Raw genomic sequence first — 27,292 nt, forward strand, 5'->3', positions numbered from 1 at the left:
CCTTTGTTGTTTTATTTTTGAAATAGTCTGTAGACCCAGTAAAATAAACTTGTGAGCACTGTTAGAGAATAGATCTATGTGGGTTCCAGCTGAGTATGTGGCAAAGTTTCTTAGGATGCTCATAAGCAAGGTGGGAAACCTGGTCTGAATGGAAAATCATTCAGAATACTAGTTTTCAATACAGCTGCACATTGCATTTTCCTGGATGCTTAAAAACACTGATATGGGAGATGTAGCCAGAGTGCAAAACTGTCCAATTAAGGGAGAATTAGAATCGTCAGCATTATTTTAATAGAGGGTCTCAGAAGATGACCTGTCAGTTCTAGGCTAGCATGAGCTACATGAGACCCTCTATAAGAAAAATGCCGGTAATTTTGATTCTGCCTTAACTGGACTGTTTTGGACTCTGGCACCTGTCACTAGAAATCTAGTGGGCACCAAAATTGGTATCAATAGGCTCTGCATTTGCTCGTAGCCTGTTCAGCATCATCAGATGGTTTCTGGAGAGATAACTGTTGCTATAATCCAATGTCTTTATAATGTTATTTTTAAAGTAAATATTGAGTAGCTACTGTTGGTGACCATTGTGCTGAATGCTGAACAAAAGTAGGCAACATGCTTGCACTTATGAAGTTAATTATCTAATGGTAAAAGCAGGTACTTTCAAATACTGACAAAATTGTTGTGTGGACCAAATGGCGACCATTGCTGGTTGTCCAAGTTCCAACATTTTGACATTGCAGATCACACTTTTCCAGCACCCTTTTACTTTCATTTTTAATGATTCCCAGTATGTGTCATGAGAGTTCCCTTATGCCTTTTCCTTTGAGAAGTTTTGTGCAGGTTTTGAAGGACAAAAATAATTCACTGGAAAAAAAAAAAATCCCTGTCACTAAGCAACCAGGAATCCCATTGTGCCCTCCCAATTACACCAAGAACAAGAAAGTCAGAGATTTACTAGACACATCTGACCCCAAGCATGAAACTCCTATAATCCAGATCCTGAGATGGAGGACAATTAAAGGCAAGAGTTCATTCAGTTAATAAATATGGAGAAATCAGAATGGTACTGTATAGTGAGAAAAGAGTAAGACATTGGGACCTTCCCTTTTTGGAGTATGAGAGGAACAGGCTTGCATAGTAAGACTAAGACACAAAAGGACACACTTAGGGAACACCTCCATGCATATCCCCTTGAAGATGAAAATGATCTTAAAATGTAGTGGAGTGTCTGGCCCCTGAGGAAGTCCTTTTCCCAAGTTCAGGCATTTGGATAAGGGTCTCCATTCCCCATGGGCCTTGAGGAAAGTCCTTGCTTGCTAAAAGCAAATCATTGTTCTTGATCTGGCAGGAGGATCTTGTGTCCTTTCCTTGATAAGAGGGTTCCAGGTAGAGTTACTGAACCTCTGAGAACAGTAGACATTTAGATACTAGCTTTTGTTTTAGGAAAAAATGATACAATGAAAGAAAAAATGATACAATGAAATTAATGGCTGCTTTCTATCCATGAATCATTGAATCCGCTTTCAGTCTTTGCTGTGGCTAGACTATAAAGTACAAAAGGTATATTCCTTTTTCAATCAAAATTCCTGGAAATCATCTTGCCAGGTCGTGTCTCCCTCCTCCTTTCCTCTCCCAACTCCATTCAGCCTCTTTGGACCTGAACACCACCCTGCCAAAGCAGGTCTCTGGCAGATTAGACACTGAAATAGTGCTCTATGGGAAAGGTACCCTGGTAGCAGAAGACCCTGACTTTCTCTGGGCACTAGGAAGGCTGATTCTTGAGAATACATCTGTAGGGTGACTTGTACTGACTTGCGGATTTAGATTGGTTCCGCAAAGGGAGGAGAAAAGAGTATTTTAAATAGAGGAAGTTTCAAAGCTGGGCAGAGAATCTGTATATGAGGAACTGAAAGAGCCAAGAACAGAGTGGAGTAAAGGAAATGGGAATGTGATTCAAGACTGGAGACCTGACAGGGCCAGTAGCCAATCAGAGGGTCAGCCCTTTCTTTCATTTAGTTAACTTCCCATAACAGTTGGAATAAAATGTTGCAATTGTTCCATGGCCAATGTGACCTAACTCTGGGCTCATCTTGTCTCAGCCTCACCTGTAACTGTTCTCTATTCACAGTTGCCTTTCTGCTGTCCTCAGATATGCTAAATATTCTTTTCTGTAAAGCTTATTATTTCTCCTACCTAGACCTAGGATGTGCTTTGTTCAGATCCCATGTGAGTGTTGTGTCCACATTATTTAGTGCACAGCTCTAATGTCATCTTACCACAGGGCAGTGACTTCCCTGGTTCTCTCAGTTTGATTTCCTTTTATGTTTAATTATGTGGACATCTGTGTACCCTAATGTGGGTTTGTGCATGAAAGTGTGGTACTAGCAGAGGCCAATGAAAATGTCGCAGCGGGTTATGAGTGTTATAATATGGTGTGAGGTGGGGACTCAGCAGATCCCATGGTGGGGGACAAACACATCATCAGGCAGAAATTATTTGGGAAGGAAGTTTTATTGGGGAAGGGAAGGGAGTGGGGAAGGGAGAGAAGAATGGGGAGAAGAGAAAAAGATAGACACAGTGAGAAAGAAGAGAAAGAGAAGAGACAGGAAAAGTCTTGTCTGCCCCTCTAGAGGAACAGCTGGAAAGAGAGATCAGAAGTGGGTAGTTTGCCTCTTAAAGTTCCCTTTGCACTATGCATTGACATAGCAGCCATAGGACCCTTGGCTGGCCAGGGTATTGCCTGAGTGCATCCTGCCAGGTGACGGGTCAGGCCAACAGAATGCCTGATTTCTAACAATGAGCCAAACAGTTGGTTACTGGGAGTTGAATTCAAGCTTTCTGCAAGAGCATCAAGAGCTCTTAATTGCTATGCTGTCTCTCAAACTACTAGCTCTCTGCATTCAAAAATCTCTGTTCACTTTAGTTTACTTGTTTGTTCCCTGTTCCAGTTCCCATCACGAGATGTGAGGGCTCTGTGAAATAAGTTACCTTGTTTTGTGCTTTGCCATAGCCCCAGAACTTCAAACCACAATACTGCAGTGGTCACCTAGGGAGTATTTATTGAATGGACAAATGACTGTAGATGTGTGGTTTAATTTGAGCTGGGTCCCAGGTGAGTGTGTATTTTAGAAGCTGAAGAATTTGGTAAGGTATTTCATAAGGAACCAACATATGTAAGCTGCAATATTGTCATATGCTTAGAGATCAATTCTGTTTAGCTAGAGCTCAGTTGTGTACCAGAAAGAAAAAATGGAGATGGCTTTGGGCAGAATTGGACTTTCAGTATCAATGGGTATCATAGAAGGAGGAATAAAACTTAAAACAAAACTTTGGTTATGAAAATTTGAAGCTTATTTAGATAGTGAGAAAATACTACATTACTTCCCCCATATCCCAGTCTACAACTTATATGTGGCAGAATCCTGATCCACTCCTAGTTATTTTGATGACTATTCTAACATCTATATAGTTTCTATATAAATATTTCTCTAAACAGAATCTGAGGATGTTTTAATGAATTCAAGATACTTCCCATGTAAAAATTCCATGATGTCCTCAGGTCACTTTTCAGGGTACTCATTTTCCTGATCTTCTAAAGATTTTACCCCCTGCAGTCCCTTTGTTTGAATGAGGAACATAAACATGTTAGAGTTATCTCAGTTGATTTCTGCATCTTATTTGGGATCAGCCTTCTCATTCTCTTTTTGCAATTTCTGTAGCAAGAAATTGTGCCTTTACTGTAAGCTTATTATAATCTGAATTTTGCTGAGTGAGTCTTCACAGTGCCATTTATCAGGTTCCTGTTGTACTTGTAAGGAGTAAGGTTTTGACATCTCCCATCATGTACCCACTGTGTTCTCATGTGAGTTAGTCATTCGCTGTCAGTCTGTGCTTTTCAGTACAGTGTTAGCTATAAGTTGCCCTTAAGCACTTGAAGTATAGCTAATAGAAACTGATATATACTGTAGATATAAACCACAGCCTAGATTTTGAATGTTTAGTACTAAAATACAAAACACTTGATTTGTTTGTTTGTTTGTTTATTGATCATTGAAATGGCAGTGTTTTAGCCATGCTAAATTACTGGACAATGTTATTAAAAACCTTTTTCTGTTTCTTTTACTTTTTGGAATACATTTTTATTGACCACATTGATATAGATAGACTAAGGCTTGATCAGAATATTTGTTGTATAAGGAGTTTTGTTGTCTCTTGGAAAGCCCATGGTTACTGGTAAACACTACAATATTAATAGCCATGTATGAGTGTAACGTAGTTCATTTGTTGAAAATGGTGCTTTCCTAATTACCTCCTACGCTTTCCATTTCTTACTGTTCACTTCCCCTTAGCTCCTCTGTGGTTTCTGATACAGTCTAGTCCATCTAGTCTGCATTGGAAAATCATGATATTGATTCTCTCCTTTTATCTATAAGCTTCATAGCATGTCTCTCTTGTATTTTTTCCATTGCAGGTTTTCCTCCTGATGGAAAAGTTTTGTCTCAGGAAAAAGAGCTGCTGAGCCTCTTCTGTTTCTTCTCATTACCTCATGTGGGCTATCTGTACATGGTTGTGAAATCTGTTGAGTTAATGTCAGTCTATTGGTATCCTGAGAAGTCTCAGCAAGCAGTACTCACACCACAGTTTTTGCATGTAATCACAAGGTATGGCTCTAGTGTTGCTTGTTGGTCTTTGACTCACTTGCTTTTTTGTAAGTTTTCAAGGTGGTGATGAAATCTTCGAGAACTATATATCTGTTATATCTGTTACGGTGGTTGTGTCAATGTTAAGTTTTTGGGCTCTGGCTTTGCCATTGTTGTGCTCCCTTAGACTGCATGTACAGCCTTGTGAAATCTAAAGTTCTCCTGAAGTATGCCTTCAATGGTACCACCACTTCTAATTTAATGCCAGCTACTCTTTGGTTTGGTTTTTTTATTTTTTTTTTTTTCTTCTTAGTTTTGTTCTGAATTATGTAGCTCTGGCTCTCCCAGAATTCACTATGTAGACCCTGCTGTCCTCAAACTCACAGAGATGTGTCTCTGCCTCCTGAGTGCGGAAAGGCATGTATCACCACACCTAGGCTTTTGTCCTAGTTTTAAAGAGCTCATGTTTACTTCTCCAAGTTTCTAGTTCATTTACAAAGTCATTCTTGTAAAATCCTTTACAAGATAGATTTGGTAGTAATTTCTGAGTAAATAGTTTTTTAATCAGTATTGCTATTGATTTAGATCACCGCAACAAATAACAGCCAGATGCCTATGTGTCCTCAAAGTATTCTTACGTTTTTTTACCCTGCAGAATGATCCTGGGGTAGAAGGAGATAGAGGAGTCTGGTTGTCTAATTGGTTCTACTCTCTAGAGGCCACTGCCAATGTGAACGTTTCTAATTTTCAAAGCAAGATGGTGGACAGGCATTTCTGAAGAGTCCTTCTGTCTTTCATTTTCATTTTATCATTTATGTGTTTGTGTTGTTCTGAGCTGGTCACACAACATAATCAAGGCTGAATTTTACTATAAGATAGCATGGTAAGCAGCAATCAGGATGCAGATTCTAATCTGGATTCTAGTCGTCACCCATTCATTCATACGTGATCTGCTGTTATGGGCATTTTGTTGTTTGTTAAGGGAGGATGTAAGTCCTAGCCTGATCAGCCTAGCTCTTAAATGTAGGTGTACATCACAGTCAGTGCCTGAGATTTTGATTCCATTGGAATGCTGTAATCTACAACCATGCCTCAGGGATTTAAGCGACTATGTCTTTTCTAGGAACCAGACTAATTAATTCACTGTCATGTGACAGATACTAGTTTTGTCTCTGCCCTCTGCCATTGCTGTTTGCTGGTGAAGCCCTTCCTACCATGGTGGGTACATTGGTTCTTGGACCCCTCCTTGCTCAGTGGCATCTCTCTTCTTCCTTAGTCAAAGTCTGCAGTGTTTCACAGTGCGGTGCAGCGCAGCAGTGGCTCATGAGGAAGACCTGTACATGGATTCTACGTTGAAGGTTAGAGCTGGCTTCTGGTGATAGTAAAACCCTGAGCACAAGGCAGCACAGAAATGCTTGCAAACTTGTTTTCAGGCCTAAGCTTGGCAAAGACTAAAGGTCTTATTCATTATGCTGGCTAATTTTATGTCAACATGACATAGGCTAGAGTTATGAGAGGAGGGAAACCCAATTAAGAATGCCTCCATAAGATCAGGCTAGAGGCAAGCCTGTAGAGCATTTTCTTAGTTAGTGATTGGTGTAGGAGGGCCCAGTCCATCATGATGGAGTAGGGAGTATCCCTGAGCTGGTGGTTCTGGATTCTTTAAGAAAGCAGGCTGAAGAAGCCATAGGAGTAAGCCAGTAAAGCAGCACTCCTCCATGGCCTCTGCCCTGCTTGAGTTTCTATTCTGGCTTCCTTAAGTGATGGACCCTTTGCTCCCCGTCTTGTTTTTTTTGTCATAATGTTTCATTATAGCAATAGTAACATTAATCAATACATCTATTAAATTGGAAGTTCTGGATAGAAACTAGTAAGCATTTCTGATGTTTGATTTGACAGTTTTTAAGCTTGTTTCAAAGTAGAAGACATGCATAGGTTAGTAGTCTAAAGAACAGGAACTGGGCAGAGGATTTTTATCAAGTGAACAGACTGATTTTGTCAGTTTGTTTGTAAAGACAGGGTCTCATGTATCTCAGGTTGGCTCTAACCTTGTAGCTGACTGTAACCTCTTAAGTGAGGTGGTACATGCCATGCTGGTGATTGAACCCAGGACATCATGTACTCTGCTAACTGAACTACATTCTCAGCACTGATTTTTGAAGAAGTCCACATACCTTCATTCCTTAGTTAAGTGTGTAATTTTTTCTTTATTAGGCTTGCCCACCTGTTAGTTTGGATGTGTGTGCTCTAAGAATACAGCTTTTTATAGGCTTGAAAGCCATCTGCCATTTTAAAAACCATATCATACTTCTGACCAAGGCAGACCCTGAAGCCATTCCAGAGAGAAGAGAGTCACCCAAGAGGCTTCTGTAAGTGTTCCCCTAGCCCCCCATACATTTCTGCCAGTTTCTGGAATGAAGTGTAACTGGTAAATTGTATATATGTCTTAGTTTTATTTTTTTTTTTAACTGAAAATCAGAATGATCAGTTAGGTGGCTTTTCCAGAGAAAATAAAGAAGGTGTAGTCATCTCTATTACAAGTAATCAATTACAAAATAGCTTCCATAGCTACCACCTGTACTGTGGATAAGAATATATATATATATATATATATATATATATATATATATATATATATATATATATATAAATGCCTTCTCTGTGGAATTATGAGGTTAGACAGAACCTGTAATATTAATCCTGGCCACAAAGCTTTTTCCTGTTTCTCCTCTTTGGCATTATAGTACTTATATTTTTTTGTCCAAAGGTCATTTTTACGTTATAAGAGAGCTTATTAGTATATTTTTATATTACAGTGTAATCTATTTAATATTAAGGAAAATACATCACAGTAAAAGTAAGAGATAACATTTTAAGCTAACTTATAGGCTTATGTATCTTGAACATGTGATGTGAATGTTTTACATGTTGTTTCTTTTAAGATTTTGTGGTTCATGGCAGGCATGCTGGACTCATAGAAGCCACAGTGAAGTGGGCCTGGACATGAGGATTTTCAGAGTTGATAGGTCTGCATGCCTATTTGGGGAGCTTAGTTTTGGAGAATTGGAGGCAAGCTGACTTACCAGTATGTGACAGAATAGTAAATGCTGTATACCTGTGAAGTGATGTAAACTATGGAAATTGATTATGTGTATAGCTAATTACCAAGGAAAAATTAAAAGTGATGTAATGCTTGTATTATTTTATAGTAACCAATATTTACAGGTGAAAACTGTAATTTATTAATAAAATGCCTTATTCTGATCCTTTTCAGGTCTAGAAAAGGTGCCAGTGTTAGGAGCAGAATCCCTCCCATACCTGAGGCTGGATGGAGTCTGTATATTGTGAATACCATTGCACCAGTTCAGCTATACAAAGAAATGGTACTTTTTCAGACATCTGATTCGTATTCATATAACTTTAGAGTGAAACTGAATATTTCTGTAGACAGACATTGCTCTTGTTACTGCACAGCTTCTGCTCCTTGTATTTCACTAAGGAAACCTTAAAAGAAGAAAATGAAATGGATTAAATTAATTATACATTGAGTTTGCTCCATTCAGACAGCTTCCAGGCTCCATCACAACAGTAAATCATGTACCTTTCTTCACCTTGTTTTCAACTTCTGGCATTTGAGAGGCCCCTTAATTATACTCTAATTTAAGCCATTGAGTTCTAGTGTGCTGGTTGTTTTTTTTTTTTTTTTTTTTTTTTTTTTTTTTGTCAACATGCCACAAACTTATATATAATCTAGGAAGAGGAAATCTTAGCTGATTTCTCCATCAGACTTCCCTCTAGGCATGTCTGTGGGGTATTCTCTTAATTAATTATTGAGGTAAGAGGGCCTAGGCCAATGTTAATGCCACTTCCTGGTCATGTGGTCCTGGATGGTATAAGTAAGCAGGTTAAGGAAGCCATGAGAGCAAGCCCAGAATCAGTGCTCTCCCATGCCTTCTGCTCCCGTTCCTGTTTCTATACCTTGTCTTCCCTCAATGCAAACTGTAAGCTTTATGCCAAATAAATCTCCTCCCAAGTTCTTTTTGGTTAGTGTTTTATCATAGCAACATAAGCAAAACTAAAGCCCCTAGCAAAGAGAACCAGGAAATGTAGCTGAAAAAAAGTCTCAGATCATTTGTTTCTATCACACTCTATCTTTGAAATGTAATAGGTTCTCTCCAGGTACAGTAGCTGCAGCAGTAGTCTGGTGAGGGGTCTAGAGTGCCATTCTTGTCCTGTTACAAGATTCAGAGCTCCCTACACATCTCTGGCAATCAAAACACTTCTCTTTTAAATAATGCCAAGCTTAGATAAATTGTAAGGATGAAAATAATACAAAGAAAACCTTATAGCTGGCACACCCATTGATTGTAGTCTGTACTCCTCACAATTTGCCCTTGTGGATACTCCTGTACTTTCCCAACACAGTTATTTTCTTGGTCCACTGAAAAGTAACTGCATATGTCATAGCTTTTGACTTTAAATAATAAGATACTCTCCTATTTAACCACAGTAAACCACATTCTTTAGTAAATCTAATCTTTACACGGTATCTAGTTCATGATTGATATCCCACTCAGTTTAGTCAGGTGACTCAGCCATGGCTTATTAGCTTTCCCACCAGTCCATTCTAGGGTTGGGTAATATGCTTAATTATCATGTCTCCTTAGCTTCTTTTAATTTAGAATATTTGTGTTGCCTCTCCTTTTATTTTATAACATTGACACTTTAAGGAAATACAGATCTCCCCTCTACTTTGTCTTTTATCTGTTTTGAGAATGCTCTTTAATTTTGTTACATAGTTTTTCATGATTAGATTCTGTTTATACATTCTCAGCCAGAAAACTGCATAGATAATGTGTATTTTTCTAGTGTATGACATTGTGGAAGCAGATAATGACCATTGATGCCTCACTGGTGATGTCAATCTTGGTGGTATGGTTAAAGATTGACTGACTTATTTCTGATATTTTTACACTAGGAATCATATCCGCTTTGTCCTGGAAAGTCTTAGATCTCATCTAAAAGTAACTCCTAAAGTCTGATGCTCTTGATAAGTAAGGATAGCCAGTGATGGTTCTTGTATGCCCACTGTGAATATGGAATAGATATATCATATAGTTAATGTCACCAGGAGAAACTCAGCAGGAGAGCCTTGTTCATAGTTTGGAAAAGTTGAGTCACAGACCTTTAAATAAAAAGTTCATTATTTAAAATATGTTCAAAGCCTTATGAATATGGGTAAAAGAGATGGATCAGTGGTTAAGAGCACTTATTGCTATTTTAGGGAATATGGGTTCACTTCTCAGCACCCACATTATGGCTCCTAATTATCCATAACTCTAGGTCCCGGGGATCTGATGTGGCATCTCTGCTGATATTCAGGCAGTCATGGAGTACACAGACATATGTGCACACAAAACATTCAGACATTCATATAAAATTAAATAAATAAGTCTACAAAAATAGGAGAAGGAGAAAAGGTAGGCTGAGTAAGCCTAAACAGTGGTCCTTTCTGGTCTGTGTTTTCATTCCTGCCACTGGGTTCCTTCCTTGGCTTTGATTAGTGATGAACTGTGACTTGTAAGCCAAAGAAACCCTTTTCTTCCCATCTTGCCTTTCATGGTGGTGTTTTTATCACAGCAATAAAAAGCAAACTAAGACAATATACAACCACTTGTTTACTTACTTTTTTGTGTTTAATATACCTATATATTAATTTTATTAACAGATGTAATGGAATTCTTAAGAGTGGAGATGGGGTGGGGAACTGGTGGTCTTTCTTCAGCAACACTAGCTGTTTATCTTCTTGTTTCAGGTAGACTATAGTAACACTTATAAGACTGTGAAAACACAGAGCTGTATCCACTTGCTCAGTGAGGCTCATCTGTTATTGAGAGCTGCCTTGATGGACAGCAGTCACCTGGAACCTTCAGAGAAAGCAGAGCTTTTAGAAGCCTTTAAGGAAAGCTGTGGGCACCTTGGAGACTGTTACAGCAGGTTGGTGAGGCCTCTTAAGCTTTGTTACAGAGTTTTACATGTACTTATTATTATTATTTTTTTTTAATCTCTGGGAGTTGGTTTACTTTTTCATTTATTTTACAAGCATTTGTTGAATGTATGCTATGTGCCAGATACTGTGGTCAACTTAGAGGAACAATATGAATATGACAGGGTCTTGAAATTGTCACAGTTCCTTACAGAATTAGTAAACCCACTACAAACTTTTCAGTGTGGATGGTGGTTTTATTTATATATTTTCTTTTTCTTTTCTTTTGTTCTTGTTTTCAGAATTTGAGGGGTACATGACCAGGGAAAAAGACCTGAGATAGCTTTGGCACTTGTTTCTCGTCGTTAGCTTGAGGGATGACTGGTGTCTCTAGAACAATCTGAAATCTTAATATTAGTAATCAGTGCTTTCTAAGTATCACCAAGGAATACAAAGGTCAATAGAGATTTTTATTTCTGAGAACAATGTCCATAAAAGATTTGTATACACACATGCTTTCCTCTCCTCTCTTCTCTTTCTCCTAAGTCTCTCTCCATTCACTGCCCCCCCCCCTTTCCATGTGCTCTGAGGGACTTGTCCCTTCCCACATCTGTGAGGGACTTTATATGAATCTCTTAGAATACACCTTGTGTCCTAGTTCTTCTGGTAGTATGAATTATTGGCTGGTGATCCTTTGCTCTAGGTCTAAAGTCCATATATAAGTACGTACCTACCATGTTCCTCTTTTTGTGACTGGGTTACCTCATGCAGGATGGTTTCTTCAAGTGCCATCCACTTGCCTATGAATTTCAAGATTCCATTATTTTTTTCTGCAGAATAGTATTCCATTGTGTAACGAGTACATCCCCCAATGGGCGTGGTCAGTGCCACAGAACTATCTCATTACACCATTGTGTAGATGTGTCACATCTTCTTTATCCATTCTTCAGTTGAGGAGCATCTAGGTTGCTTCCAGGTTCTTGCTATTATGAATAATGCTGATATGAACATAGTTGAGCACATGTCTTTGTTGCATGGATGTGGATCATTTGGGTATATGCCTAAGAGGGGGATTGCCGGGTCCTATGGTAAACTAATTCCCATTTTCCTGAGGAACTGCCATACTGATCTCCAAAATGGCTGTACAAGTTTGCACTGCCCTACATGTGGAATTGGGGTGGGGGTATGGGAGGGGAGGGTGGTCAGGGTGCTTGTGAGGGGGCAGAGAGGATAAGAGGGAGGGACGGAGAGGAAACTGGGATCAACATGTAAAATAAAAAATAAATAATTAAAATAAAAAAAATGAAAACAAAAAAAGTTGCTTAGTTGTCATTAGAGTATAGCACGGAGTTTTCAGTATAGAGTGAGGACCAAAAACAACAAAAGATTTGTAGACAATTGTTTGATAGGCTTACTTAACTGGTATAAATGATTATAAATGACTGAAATAGACTGTGCTGAACTATAAATGCTATTATTTTGGAGGCCTATTTAATACTAAAATTCACACCAGGTAGTGGTGGTGCACACCTTTAATTCTCCTACTCAGGTGGCAGAGGCAGCTGGATTTCTGAGTTTGCGAACCACTTGGTGAGTTACAGGACAGCCAGGGATACACACAGAAACCTTGTCTCAAAATATCAAAATGGAAAAATTTAAATTCACTTGATGAATCATTGCTTTTCTGCCTTTATTGTCCTCAGAAGAAAAGAAACTACAAATTGGAGTGACTTTATAAAATCAAGCTATATAATTACTTGAGGCAGAAGAAAGCACTGCAATACTTATTTCTTTGAAAGCATTATATGTTTTATTTCTAACTATGTTAAGTAGCTGGCTTAGAAATGTACATTTCAAGCCCTTTAAAATTTCTCTCTCTGTAGGCTTGACACTGAGCAATCCCACCTCGCCTTGCCGTACTATAAGATGTCTGGATTGTCTCTGGCTGAAGTTTTGGCCCGTGTGGCCTGTACAGGAGAGTGTGAATCACAGAAATATGAGAGAGGATTAATATTTTATATTACCCATTCACTTTATGAAAACCTGGATGAAGAATTAAGTGAAGTGAATATAATTTCCTATAAAATTACAGTTTCTGTTTTTAACTTTTCATTTTACTAATTTTTTAGTAAATAGTATTTAGAACTTGAGTTCCAAATATTTTCTTCTACTAAACAAAACAATATGCTCTTTTCTCCTTTAATGATTTTAGAATTATGGCTTGGAAAAGGGTTTAGGAGTCACCTTTTCATATTTTTTCAGTATTCAGCATGGAGATGTTATCTGTTGTGATTGACGGACCTGTCTAATCATAGTGACATCTATTCTGAAGTGAAGGGCAGAATGAGGTTCATACTTTCTTTTGTATTATGTTTTTTTATTTTCATAATTCCATTTGACTTATTTTTCAAGTGTCCAAACTTCAAATGGGCCAGTGACCTCTTAAAACATTACTAAAGATTATTTTTGGCCCCTTTTGTATTTTAAGCACAGTTGGAAATTGCAATACCATATACTTGAAGATTCAAGGGAAGTAAAAAATTTCTCTTGAATCATATTATTGAGTATATGTTGAACTGAGTTGTAGTTTTTAAATTGTAAACTTTTAAGTATAATAATATTTTCTTGTATGTTATTGAAATTAGAAATATTGGTCACAAATTGCTATATAGTTTTTACTGAATTTTTTTCTTATTGTACCTCAGCAGACATATATGTTACCTCATTTCTAGTTTCCCAAATGTTCTCATAAATGCTTTGTTAATGATAACATTATATTGTTTTCTACTGGCTTTGCAAACTTACTTCCTTTTTTTCTATTATATTGCTTCCTATTGGCTAACCTTTTGTTCTTTGTTCATTCTCTTCAAAGGAATTAGCAGCAAAAGTGGCTCAGATATTTCATGTGGCTGAGCCGAAGCAACTGCCTCATGTCCTCTGTAGTCCTTCTATGAAGAATATTGATCCTTTAACTGCCTTCCATTATTTAAAGACGCTAGATACTTGTGAATTTTCACCAGTCTTAATGACCTTGACCAAGGCAGCAGTGGCCTTGAAAATGGGAGATCTTGACTTGTACAGAAATGAAATGAAGAGCCATTCAGAGGTATAGTACCATGTGTGGTGTTGGTCATGTCTAAAAGAGGATTGGAGGTGATCCTGAGGCATTTGGCTTTCTTCTGGTTTCTTGAACCCCGTGGCTGGCTGGCTAGCTTGCTTGCTTGCTTTCCTCTCTCCCTCCTTCCCTCCCTCTCTTCCTCCCTCTCTCCCTCCCTCCCTTCTTCCCTCCCTCCATCCCTCCTTTCCTCTCTTCCTCCCTCCTTTTCTTTCTTTTTTTATTTTGCGACAGGGTTTCTCTTTGTAACTGCTCTGACTGTCCTGGAACATGCTCTGAATACCAGGTTAGCCTCAAACTCACAGAGAGCTACATGCGTGCGCTTCTCGAGTGCTGGGATTAAAGCCATGTGCCAGCACCTCCAGGCCTAGCTCATGGTTTCCTAGTAATAGTTAACAGGCAGTATTAAATGGGAACTAATCTAACTGGCACTTCCGATCTGGCAAATGGAACAAAAGAATAAAATTGAGAAATATCAGCAGTGACTATTCAAAGATCTTCTTTCATCATCTTAGTACCACATATATTCAGAATATTGTTTGGCACAGAAGAATATAAAAGCTTTGCCCAGAGCTGATAGTTAGAGTAGGTGTAAAAGATGGTATGTTCACTGGAAGCACAATAGCGTGATGAGTTTTTTTAAGTGTAGAAAGGATATTATTAACTGTAAGCCATAGGAGTCTAATAGGTGCAAAAATGCTCTCCATTCCTGAAAACCACAAGTGACACTATGGAGTAATTGATATTTAAATGGTTCACCAAAGAAGGAAAGGTCATTTTTTTTTTTTTTAGTATCATTTAGGGACAGAGGCCAAAATTGCTAATCACTTTAGGTGGAGGTGAAGGGATTATTTGTGCACTTATGTCCCAAGCCTATTCTAAATTGCTTGCATGTATTATTTTATTTTATTCTTGTTTAGTGCTGAGGTCATTGTTGTAACTGTTAAACACATAAGACCCCTGAGACACAGAGCTAAAATACCTTGTCTGTGCTTGTACAGTTGGTCATCTTCAGTAGGCAAGTTAGAGCCTGGGCCTTGTTATTGTTGCTTGCTTGGTCAAATGCTCATCCTATAAATATGTTTTCTAAAACAGGCAAGAAGACATCATTATGTCAGGAGACAATTTGCTATGAAAAGAAGTCAGCATCAGGGCATCTGCTTAGAAGAGTAGAATTCTTAAATCAGAGTTTTCTTTGATTTTCCTAATTTCCATAATTATGAGACACTTAGGAGCTATATCTAATCTAAAACTTTTTACAAAAATGGAACACCTCTAAGTTTAGTTTTCTATTAGTAATTTATATAAGACAGCTAATAATATCCATCTTGGGTTAAGAGCTAGTTTTATGGCTAAAAAATGGAAATAAAGTATTAATATCTTCCCTCTAAATGCATTAGAATGTATGAAATGAGTAATGTTGATGTAATATACACTTCATTCCAACATTTCTTTTTTAATCTGAAGATGAAGTTGGTATATGGCTTCATTCTGGAACCTCGCCTGTTAATTCAGCAGTGGAAAGGACAGATTATTCCTACTGAACTTGCAATTCACTTGAAGGAAACTCAGCCTGGATTGCTTGTAGCTTCAGTCCTGGGCTTACAGAAAAATGGTAAAATTGGAATTGAAGAAGCAGATTCTTTCTTTAAGGTTTGTCCATTTGAAAATATAACTTTTCTGAGTGACCTGATAGAAATCACAGACAGACATATGTACATATACATATATATGTAGTTTATAATATAATAATGTAATAATAATGTATATATAATTTAAATGTTAACATACAGATTTAAAAGAGTGTTTCTGTAGAAACTTCTTGCACACAACCTAGAATCTGTTTCTTATTTAAAAAAAATTGTATAACTTCGCTCTTGCCATGGCAGCCAAGACAGATTTATGAATTACATAACCACATGGTAGAACAATAGTTCTGTTGTCACTTCTGGCTCAGTGTTTACAAGGGGTACCCTGTTTTCAAGGTGCTGTGTGGAAAAGATGAAGACACAATACCTCAGCTTTTGGTAGACTTCTGGGAAGCTCAGCTTGTAGCTTGTCTCCCAAATATGGTACTTCAGGAACTTTTCTTCAAGCTTACATCTCAGTACATCTGGAGGTTGTCTAAGAGGCAGTGTCCTGACACCATACCATTGAGAACAGCGGAGGATTTGGTAATGAAACAGTGCCTTAAATGCATACAGTGCATGCTTCAGTAATTTGTTCTTAGTTTTGTTTTATTTTTGAGAGAGAAAGAGAGAGTGTGTGCATGCTGTGTATATGCTCCATTGCTCAGGTGCAGATGTTCTGTGTGCAGAGCCTACAGGTCACTCTCAAATGTCATTCTCAGGGACTCTGTCCATTTCTTTTACAACAGAGTTTCTCATTGGCCTGCAGGATATCAGTTAGCAAGAGACCCCCAGGTATCACTTCCATTCTGCCTCCTCAGCATTGAGATTACAAATGTGTACAGCCACACCTGACATTTTTCTAGGTTCTGGGAATCAAATTCAGGTCTTCATTCTTGTGAGGTAAATACATTACTTACTGAGACTCTCTTTCTAGCCACTACTTTGTTTTTAATGCTTAGAATGTATCTGAAGTTACCTACATCTTATATACTGTCCCATACTATAAAACACCATGTGGGCCTGCCAAGAGTTTTTCAGGTAAAATCCTTTCCTACCACGTGTTATGACCTAAGTTCTATCCCTGGGATTTACAGTGGAAGGAGAAAACTGACTCCTGAAAGTTGTTCTCTGATTTCTACATGTGCTCCATGGCACACACAAACATATATCCATGGGACACACAAATATACACACATATAAATAAAAAAAAAAATTTAAAGACTACCACGTAGAACGCAGGTATCAATGACATATGCCTTTAATCTTACCACTTAGGAGGCAGGGACAGGTGGATCTCTGTGAGTTCCGGCCAGCCTGGTCTACAAACAGATTTCCAGGCCAGCCAGGGCTACACATGAGACCCCACCTGTCTCAAATTCCATACCCTCAAAATAAAGAATAGTCCTGTATTATTTCATTGTTACCACCTTGCAGTGTCACAGCATGTGAAGGCCTTTTCCCAGAATAGTGTTAACATTTGTACTTGTCAGTGGAGGACTCAGTAAGAAGGGACCTCACTGAGGAACTTCAGAAAGCCCAAGGCAATGGACAGTAGCACTGGCCTTCCATTTCTTGTCAGGGATACCCTCGGCTTCAGGTGTGTTGTAGGCAGCCTTGGCATCACCTGTTACCTGTCATACTCTGCTTTCCTCTTTCATTCCCATTTCTGTTACTGCTGCAGCTACTCTGTAGTTACTGAAAAGGTCCCTGTGTAATCTGTTAGATAAAGGATATTCTGTCTTCTTAAAAATGTATACCCCCCAAATGATATAACTAAAAATTATTTCCATGGTTCCTTTAACTCTTTTTAATATAGTTATCTTAAGAACAATGTCACTTTTTTTTTCAAGATAGAACTTCTTTAAAATATTTTTAAATTTCAAAATATTAGGAAAAAGTTATTGCAATTATGTGGTGTGGAAGCAATGAGACTGCACCCTTTACTAGGGAAATATATTCTAAAAATCTTCCTTTTCCTAAGAGAGTATTAAGTGAGTCTGACATGTCCAGAGGATTAACGGACAGATGAAGAAATTGTTTATTTGTTTTACTGTTGTTATGCTTGGCTTGTGATGCAATTTCTTTAATGTTTCAGATAAATGCCTGCAGTCATTATGGCTTAGTCTATCCATGGGTTCATGTCTTATTATCATCTGATTCATTAGGTGATAAAAATTACACAGAAGACCTTTTGAAATTACAGGTAAATAAAATCTCTCTCTCTCTCTCTCCCCCCTCCCCCTCTCTCTCTTTCTCCTACATCAAGCTAGTTCTTTTTTTAATTTTAATTATTTATTTTTTATTTTACATGTCGATCCCAGTTCCCCCTCCCTCCCTCCTTCCCTGTCTCCTTCCCTCCCTCCCTCTCTCCCTCTTACCCTCTCTGCCCCCTCACATGCACCCTGACCACCCTCCCTCCCATTCCCCCACCCCAATTCCACATGTAGGGCAATGCCATCCAGGTGGGATCATGTAAATCTATCAAGTCATTTGAAGTAGGGACTAGGACTTCTCTCCCGTCTCTAGGTTAAGGCAGTATCCTTCCATGGAGTATGTGTCTGCAAGGTCCTTTTGTGCACCAGGAATACATCCTGGTTCCACTGTCTGAGGTCCCTTAGACTGCTCAGTCCTTCTAGCTGAGACCCATATTCAGGAGGTCTGAGTTGGTCCCATGCTGGATTCCCAGCTATCAGTCTGGGGGGGCCTGTTAGCTCCTCCTTGTTCAGGTCAGCTGTCTCTATGTGTTTCTGCAACCTGGTCTTGTCCTCTCCCTCTTCATCTGGATTCTAGTTCAACTTAGTATTTAGTTATGGGTGTTTGCTTCTGTTTCCAAGAGGTACTAGATAAGGGTTCCATGATGGTGGATAAGGTAGTTGTTGATCTTGCTATCCGTGAAGGGCATTTATGGCAGCCTTTCCACAGTTGCTTAAATTCTTATTTGTTGGCAATCTTGTAGGTCTCTAGACCTTTCTTTAGGTTCAGTTTTCTCTTCAAACCAATAATGGCTTCCTCTTTTATGTTCGTCTCTCTCTCTCTCTCTCTCTCTCTTCTGTGTTATATTCCTATCTGACTCAATCTTCCTAGTTGCATGTGCTTTCCTCCCTCCCCTTCTCTTTCACCTACTTCTCCCTCCATTCACTGCCCCCCACCCCCACTTCCCATGTGCTCTGGGGGACTTGTCCCTTCCCCCTTCTGTGAGGGACTTTATATGAATCTCTTAGAATAGGCATAGAGGAAGGTGAGGAAGCCCAGCTCAAAGGTGCCGAAAACATATTCAACAAAATCATTGAGGAAAACTTTCCCAATCTGAAGAAGGGCATGCCTCTTATTTTAGAAGCATACAATATATTACAGTATAACATACAATTTAAATATGATGTGATATCACATGGTTTGTTAATTTAGAATATAACTTTTGGGGACAAAACTCTGTAGCTGATCACATTCAGGAGCTTTGGAATCCTGCTTCTGCCTGGAACTGCTGACATATGGGGCATCTGAGCTGATTTCAGCACTGTGCAACTGTCCTCGTTTTAGGATGTATTTGAAAACACCTATGTGAAATAAAAGTGTACAAATATATAAAGATGTTTTGTAATCATGAGTCTTATTTAACTTGGCTTAACACAATTAAGACTTCCTACCCAAGCTACCACTACCATCTGTCTTATGAACAATATGTCAAAGCAGTCAGTTTATCTGACCCCAGAAGAGATTTTTTTCAAAAGAATTGTGGAACACAATTTATGTTATAGGTAAAACTCTGGAGGCCTGGTCTGACTAATTCGAGTAGCTGTTGTCTGAGCAGTGCATAGCTTGTCATGACTGTAACACTTTTATCTCTGTGAATTCATGTCCAAATGCTGAGGGCTCCATGTGTGCTTTTGTTCTGCTTGATCCCTTTAAGGATTTGGGTGTGAAATTCCTAATAAAAAATTTATGTATTGGTGTAAATGTGGTTTTTATCAATTATGAAGGTAGGGATGGGCTAGGGAAGGAAAGTCAAGAGGCTAGATTATATAGACTCAGACTTGAGACTGTGTGGCCTACATTCTTCTATTACAATTACAGAGTTGGACATGGTGGTACATGCCTATAATTCTAGCTCTTAGGATGCTGAGGCAGAAGGATCAGTAATTTATCAGTTAATCACAACAATGTATCACCTAGGAAGATTTTTTTTCACTGTCTCTTATCTCTAGTATCTGTGTGACACTGAAAGTCCTATGTTAGTTTCTTATTTGTTGATTTTATAGCTACTGTCTGAGAATGAGTTGTGGGCCTTGTCTTCCCAGAACATCCAGAGCAGTGATGTAATTAAAGCTACCATTGTAATATATGCTATGAAATTTCAACTGATAAAGCTTCAAAGGACATTTATAATCACAGTCAAAAGGTATAATTCAGTAATCATTTAAAATCTCTGAAGGCAACAAACGATTGATTTTGTTACTTAATGTGGTGATATATTTTTTTTATGATTTTTTTAAAGCCTGCCTGAGGATTCAGAAAGCAAAGTCAGCCTCAAGCTATAGTGATCAGGCAGTGGTGGTACACCTTTAATCCCAAGACTCAGGAGGCAAAGGCAGAGGGATCTCTCCCGCCTTTAATCTAGCACAAGAGAGATAGAAAATATAGGAGCAGGGTCCTCAGTAGTCATTTTAGGATTCTCCAGCCATGTTGAGGAGAGCATAGCAGTCTGGAATTGCAGCTGAAGTTTGGTGGGCCAGTATCACCATTCACTCTGAGGTAGAGGTAAGAGTAGTAGTCTTGAAGCTTGACCCAATATCAGCATCTGGGTCTTTTATTTGTTATGCTACAACTTAATCCATTTAATTAACCTCTGTCTTTTGAATGAGAAACTAAAGCCAATATTTAGTATTGAGAGCCAAGGTACTATTTAAGGGGTTTGTTGATTGCTGTTATTTTCCCCCCTTTTGTGTTCTTTGTCTTATTTGGTGTTTCTGTAATTATGGCTTCTTTGTTTTCTTTATGTGGCTTCTTGGATTTACTTATCCTCTTTTCAGCCCTAAGTTTTGATTCTAGTATTCTCTGTGGGGCTGGCTTAGTAGACAATAATTCTTTTCACCTATTTATATTATGAAAAGTTTTTTTCCTTCTTCAAATATGAGAGAGAAAGTGTTGCTGGGTAAAGTAGTCTGGGTTGGCAACTGTGGTCTTTTGGAGTACATGGTACCAGTTTCTTCTGGCTTCAAAGTCTCCATCAGCAATTATTGTGATGTGTTTTACTTTATATGTGTCTTGTGCTTTTTTTCTTGCAGTATTCAGTATTGTCTTTGTTTGATGGGAGATGTCATTCTGTAAATATGTTTCTCTTATTGGTTAATGAATAAAGCACTGTTGGCAAATAGGAAGCCCCGAGAGCTAGGAGACAAGGAGGATTCTGGGAGATGTAGTAGAGAGGAGCTGAAATGTAGGACCAAGAGGAGTAAAAGGTCGGGACCCTTTTTTCTCTATGATAAAACCACGTGGAACTACTTATATCGATAGAAATGACTTCATATTTAAGACAGTGCTAGCCAATAAGAATCAGTAGCAACAGGCCAACAGTTTCATAATTAATACAGTGTCTCTGCGTGTTACTTTGGGACTGATGTGGCTCTGGGACAAGGCTGATGGGAAAGTGCTTGTAACATTTGTTCTGTATATTTAGTATTTTAATTTGATGTTGCATTGGGAATTTCTTTTCTGGTCCTATTTGGTGTTCTGTGTTCTTCTTGTATCTGCATTGTGTCTTTCCTTAGTTTGGGGAATTTTCTATAATTCTATTGAAAGTTTGTTCTGTGCCATTGAGATAGGATTCTTCTCTCTCATCCATGTCTGGGCTTCATAGATTTGGTCTTCTCACAATGTCTCCCATCACATTTCTTTTATCCTTTTCTGTGAATTTTTGTTGTTAAAGATAGAAAATATGCCAATTAAACTTTTTTATAAATCTTTTCCTTAGTCATTCTAGTTATGCTTTATTCTTTCTTTTCTTTTTTTATTATCCATAGATCTGTTAATGTCAGTCATTAAGAGAAAATGACCATCAGAGCTCCCAAAGGGTCTCTTTGGGTCCCAATTAGAGGTGTTGCACGTTTAGAATCACCTGAGAATGTTTCCAAATTGTCTGTCTCCCCAACCCCAGTGGGTTGGTATGTTTGTCTGTTTCTTTCAGTTACTGTGGGGCATATTTGTATAATAATTACTATAAAATCTATAAGTCAGTGATAGGTAGATAGCTGTTATTTGAGAGAACACTGTGACTAGTAAATATTTTTTCTCTTTTCCCATATTTTCTTGGTTTTTATCCCTCTTATAGCTCCTCATCATGTCCCCATTTCCTTGCCTATAACAATAGAAAATCAGAGAAGTCTATCAAATCAGAGCTGAGGCAGAGGGATTTTTTTAGGGGAAAGGAATAAATGTGTTAAGGTTTAATTTCCAGAACAAACAAACAAACAAACAAAAAATGTCTAAGAAACCAACCTCTGTAGTGTTCATGCTAACATCTGTTCCATGAATTGGGCAGAGACCTAGATATTGAAATAAAAGGCAAGACAGCAGGTCATTTGTTCAGTGGCAATGTCAGAATGCCAAATGCGATTTATTGAGGAGATGGAATGGGCTTATACAGTGGAAAATAATAGGATTTTTAGGCTTAGCTTCTCCCCACTAGGAGTGTGTTAGCAAAACAGGAAGAGTACCAATGACAACTCCAGGGCAAGAAGTTTTGTCCAACAGCTTCAGGCCTGTTCAAGGTGCCTTGGGGGTTCTTGCAGGCCCTATAAACCTCAGAATTAGTTTATGAGTAACAGTAATCTTTAGGCCAATTTTAGTTCAGTGATAAGTTTAGTTGAGTGTTTATTTGAGACAGTGTCTCACTGTGTGGCTTATATTGCCACCAAATTCTGAGCTTTTCAAGATTTTACCTCTCAGTGCTGGATTTATAGGATATGACACAGTGCCTGATTATGTTTCAGGAAAAGTAAATGGAACCAGAACCACAGATGTTGGGGTTCAACCTAAAGATCAGGGAAGCAAAGCAGCCAGTCTACCAAAGAGCTCTTACCTCTAACAGGGTTGGGATGTTCCTATTCTCAATGTAGATGAAGAATGAATGCCTCATACTGAATATTGAAGATCCTGCTTCTATCTTTTATACTCCTCTAGTGTTGGGATTAAAGACATGTGATCTGTTACTCTTTCAGACTGATTATCTTGTAGACCTGGGTGACTTTGGACTCACAGATAGCTCCATCTATCTCTTAAACTTGAGTCCTAGGATTAAAGGTGTTCTATGGTTTGTGGCTAACATTGTTTTTTGAATCCTCAGGAAATCTTTAATAAATCATAAATAATATATTACCACATGATTAAGTGTTGTTTAGTGTTACTTATTATACTGACTTTTAAATTTGTTTAGCAATATAGCTAGAAGGAACTAAACTTTTACAAGTAATCCATTTTGTGCTATTTTGACTAGTTTCATTTCAGCTCTGGTTTGGTACCCATGCTTTTCCTCTTCCTGCCATACCCATTATCCCATTTAATTACGAGTCAGTAAAGAAGCAACCTGTACCTCCTTCAGTGTTGGGAGATAGTGTGAGTGGGAGAGCCTCACTTTATTTCATGTGTGCTGTTTTACTTCCAGGAAATTATTCAGATAAATTATTTAGCTTGGTAAGAAAGGATACCTTATTTTCCTGGCCACTCCTTGGTTGACATCTGGCATAAATTAATCATGCTGATTAAGAATATATAGTGGATGTTCCAGGTTGTCCTCTGAGAAGATGCTGTAGCAAAAGAAGATACAGTGAAAGAAAGCCATAATTATATCTCTCAATAAGAAAAGGCAAAATGGAGATTATTTTGATGATAGAATAAAAAAAATGCTATAGAGTTTAAACATAAAAACTAGTAGAGTTGCTTAAAAGGAAATACTAATAAATTTATGAATATTGAAGTAATGTCTGTACCTGTCATTCAGTATGTGACAGGTGGTATTGATACAAATGACTAGGTCACTTTAAAAGGAAAAAAAATTACTATTTATTTGTGGGGGCAGTGAAATTCATGCCACAGTATATGTGTAACTCAGAGGAAAACTTGGGGACTCACTTTTCTCCTTCTAGCATCTGGGTCCCAGGGGAAAAAAAAAATCTCAGGTCATAGGCTTTGGTGGCATGCTTTCTTACCTGCTGAGCCATCTCTCCATCTCACAATCGTTTTTAAAAATATATTCAATTTTCTTTGTGGTTATTGTTCTAGTATGATCCTGTTTCTGTGACAAACATCAAAAGCAACTTAGGAGAGGAAAGGGTTTATTTGTTTTATACTTCCAGGTCACAGTGTTCCATTGATGGAAGTCAGGGCAGGAGCTCAGTAGGAACCTGAAGAGAGGATGGCCTGCCATTCTATGCAGCATTGTCTTCAATAAGGGAACTCACTTAGAGCCAAGGAAGCACAACAGAAATCGTGATGGGTGTTGCTCAATGATTAATCCTATGCTCATGTTTACCTGACTTTCTGATGTAGCCCAGGACCAATTGCCCAGAGAATAGTGTTGCCCACAGTGAATGAGAGCCTTTGCTATCAATTAGCAATCAAGATATTACCTCATAGACATGCTACAGACCAAACTAATAAAGGCAGTTAATTCATTGAGATTCATCTGTGTTATGGTGACAGTTAATCCTAACAAGGATAGTTACACCCCCCCCCCACCCATCCAATGAACACACATACACAATGCTTCTCATTGAAATTTTGGGAAAGTCAGGGAAATTTCAAACAGGGCTTTGTCCCACCTCCTTATTTGCTGAGCTAATCTCTGCTTCAAACTACAATACTCTTTCAGAGATCTTCCTATAATAGTTTTATAAATTGTGTGGATTTTATAACATTGGTCATGTTCTTCATACAATTTTACCCCAAGACATCTTGGCTCAGTTTTGTCACAATTATTTTCCTCCTTAAGGAACATTTGGAAATATAATATTGACAATTCTATCATGTTCTGTGAAATATGTGCCATAGTTTATTCTCATTCCTTCTTGTTGGACATGCAACCACCCATGGTCTTTCAGTGTTACGAATACACATGCAAAGCATTATGGGGCAAAAATCTCTGACCACATGTTGGTCATATCCTCAGGTTAGAGTCTTCATTAAAGAAGACTGCTTTGTATTAAACAGATTTCTTTAAAATAGAGCTGAATTTAAGATTTAATTTAAGATTATTTTATTCTTCAGTACAAGCATTTCAAGGCCAAGTTCATGTTTTCTAAAATTGCATTTTCTTTCTTTTTTGGCAAAGTGGGATTTTATCATTTTGAAAAATTATACTATATGTTGTGTTTTAATTTGGGATGCTTCATTCCATAACATTTCACTTTTTTGTTCATAGTCTCTCATATGTGGCCCTTCATTTGATGTAGCATCCATTATTCCATTTCTGGAGCCCCTCTCAGAAGATACTGTTGCTGGCCTCAGTGCTCATGTTCTATGTCATACAAGATTACAGGAGTATGAACAATGCATAGACACGTTGCTAGAGAGATGCCCGGAGGCAGTCATTGCATATGCTAATCAGGAACTGAAGGAAGAACACTGGGTATGCATCTCAGATTGTGCTTCTAGTCTTGATCAGTGGTTAGAAGACGGGGTAATTTTATCAGCTTATCTGCAGAATGAGGACTGTTTTTGTTAGTGTAACTTTACTGGGTTGTGTGTCCAAAGAAGATGTGTGTTTAATGTCAGAAATTTTGAGTACTTTTAGATGGTATTAAAATGCATGGGATGATCTATCATATCTTTTAGGAGCCCTAGTTTCTAGCTGAGATTAGTGAGTACTCGAAGGGCTGAGCAACATGTGTGTGGTGGGGAAACACCTTCCCTATATTGGGTCTTTGATTTAGCAATTAGTAGAGTTTTAGATTTAGCACTTTTTTGTTTATTGTTGCCAGCCAAGATAAAAGGACATGTCTGTGTTTTTCCTTGAAAATAAATGTGTACATGTATACCTCAAGTCATAGGCCTTTCCTTTTATTTGAGTTTCATCAGAAGCATAGCTTCTGATAAAAGCCATGTTTCAACAGAGGTGATTCCTTGGCCAAAGGATACATTTTTTGTTAGCTCTAGTCTGCACAGCCTTCTTACTCTCATAGAAATCTGAGGATAAGATGCAACACACTAAAATGTATTCATTTTCTCTAAGATAGATTCTGTGGTGGAAAAAACTGCTGCCTGAACTTTGTCAGAAAGTCAAGTGTGGTGGAGAGAAACACCAACTTTATCTGTCATCTTTAAAAGGTACAATTCTCTTTTTTGGACAATTATGAATTTCACTCTCAGTTTTAAGTAGGACAAGTTCTTGATTTCTCTAGTATTGCTTGTTTGTCTCCATGATATTAAGTGAGATACCAAGGTTATAGAAATTATCTGGAGTGTTTCCAGCTTTTGTATTGCCCCTTACATTTGATTCTCATTCAGCATGTATAGTCACAGAGCTGATGTCGTTGAAGTTATTATCACTTCCAGATTTTGGCAGATTATTGTCATGGAAATTCACAATTCCTGTATTTAAAGTATTATGGAAATTTGGAAGTTTAGCTTTTTAATTTACTTCATGTAGGAAATTAAGATTAGTAGGGGAGTGGAGAGATGGCTCAGAGGTTAGGAGCACTGGTTGACCTTCCAGAAGCCCTGAGTTCAATTCCCAGGTCACAACCATTTATTAATGAAATGTGGTACCATCTTCTGGCTTGCAGGCATACATGTAGACAGAGTACTGTTTTGGCTATCCTGGCTAGATAGCCAGCTTGCTCTGGGAATTCCCTGTCTCCTAATTCCCACACACTGTAGTTACAGATGGGCTACTGAGCCCACCTGGATTTTTATGTGGGTTCTGAGGCTTCCAGTCATTGTGCTCTCATGACAAATACTTTTCCTACTGAACCACATTCACATTTTACTGAAGCCCACATTTTCACATTTTACTTATTTATTTATTTATTTATTTATTGTGTGTGTGTGTGTGTGTGTGTTCATATGCATGCATACATGTTTGCGTGTGCTATGATGCACATCTGGTGGTTGGAAAAAAAACCTTTGGATTTTGTTCTCTTTACCTTTTGGTGGTTCTAGGGATTGAACTCAGGTCATTAAGTTTGTGTGGCATATACCTTTACCTGCTGAGATATCTCATTGCACCTTTCTGCTCCCTATTTTAATCTTTTCTTATCTTCAATTTCTCTAACTGAACCACACATCAAGCCATAAACACATTAATGGATTCAGAAAGGAAACCAAATGAGAGGTTAGGTGACATTTCCTATCAGTTAGGAGGAGCCTTTAAAATACTGTACAGAGGGCCTCACTGGTGTGAGAAGAGAATTGATCAGTGGTGACCTTTTACTGACTTTGTAACTGCTCAGTACTTACCCCAAGTAAAAGTTCTTGTATCCAGGCTACTACTTATAGGCTACACATTTAGGTAAATAATTAATAACTTATGTGTATCATAAGAATTTTGCAAACTAGTTAGTGGTTGCTGTTTATTAAGATCATCTTAAGTGTTAGAGAAGTATCCTGTTGTAATTCTCAGAGAACTCTTGAAGCTAACAAATGGTACCCAGGATATCATAGATGAGGATACTCACTTGGAAGGCTCAGTAACTTTTCATATGATTTACTTTTTTATTTTAAATCATATGTAGTTGTTAGGTGTGTCTGCATGTGGGTGTGTGCACATGAGAGCAGGTGACCTCAGAGACCTGAGGTGACAGGTGTGGAACTGGGATTACAGAATGTTGTGACATTTGATATGGGTGCTGGCAACCCAAACCAAGGTCCTCCGGAAGAGCAACAAGTGCTGCATGTAGGTTGAAGAGTATCCATGTATTCTCAGATT

The 27,292-nt window shown here is 38.2% G+C and overlaps 2 protein-coding genes across 8 annotated transcripts in view; one reads left to right on the top strand and one right to left on the bottom strand.

Annotated features, from left to right (window-relative positions):
* Hps3 (HPS3 biogenesis of lysosomal organelles complex 2 subunit 1) overlaps positions 1 to 27,292 on the top strand; it is a 40,351-nt gene that overhangs the window by 10,746 nt on the left and 2,313 nt on the right. The window contains exons 5-16 of one of the 7 annotated variants that reach the window (XR_007834630.1): positions 4,475 to 4,664; positions 5,920 to 6,001; positions 6,858 to 7,012; positions 7,918 to 8,026; positions 10,459 to 10,640; positions 12,513 to 12,693; positions 13,502 to 13,735; positions 15,212 to 15,397; positions 15,730 to 15,918; positions 17,471 to 17,578; positions 24,819 to 24,994; positions 25,598 to 25,692. Coding sequence is in view for 2 of the 7 variants with exons in the window: in XM_051185929.1 (XP_051041886.1) it covers positions 4,475 to 4,664; positions 5,920 to 6,001; positions 6,858 to 7,012; positions 7,918 to 8,026; positions 10,459 to 10,640; positions 12,513 to 12,693; positions 13,502 to 13,735; positions 15,212 to 15,397; positions 15,730 to 15,918; positions 17,471 to 17,578; positions 24,788 to 24,994; positions 25,602 to 25,692 (1,914 nt within the window). In the remaining 5 variants the exon portion in view is untranslated. Of the gene's footprint in view, positions 1 to 4,474; positions 4,665 to 5,919; positions 6,002 to 6,857; positions 7,013 to 7,917; positions 8,027 to 10,458; positions 10,641 to 12,512; positions 12,694 to 13,501; positions 13,736 to 15,211; positions 15,398 to 15,729; positions 15,919 to 16,121; positions 16,276 to 17,470; positions 17,579 to 24,787; positions 24,995 to 25,597; positions 25,693 to 27,292 lie in introns of those variants that run through there. The other 6 variants (XR_007834629.1, XR_007834632.1, XR_007834628.1 and 3 more) reach the window with 6 other exon arrangements.
* Cp (ceruloplasmin) overlaps positions 18,727 to 27,292 on the bottom strand; it is a 57,900-nt gene continuing 49,334 nt past the window's right edge. Inside the window, exons 19-20 of the mRNA XM_051185927.1 lie at positions 23,076 to 23,174; positions 18,727 to 18,929 (exon numbers count right to left, since the gene is read on the bottom strand). Coding sequence (XP_051041884.1) covers positions 23,077 to 23,174 — 98 coding nt within the window. The 3' untranslated portion in view covers positions 18,727 to 18,929; position 23,076. The remainder of the gene's footprint in view (positions 18,930 to 23,075; positions 23,175 to 27,292) is intronic.

The sequence above is a fragment of the Phodopus roborovskii genome, unplaced genomic scaffold (genome assembly GCF_943737965.1).
Source record: "Phodopus roborovskii unplaced genomic scaffold, PHOROB, whole genome shotgun sequence".
In the NCBI taxonomy this organism is placed as follows: Eukaryota; Metazoa; Chordata; class Mammalia; order Rodentia; family Cricetidae; genus Phodopus; species Phodopus roborovskii.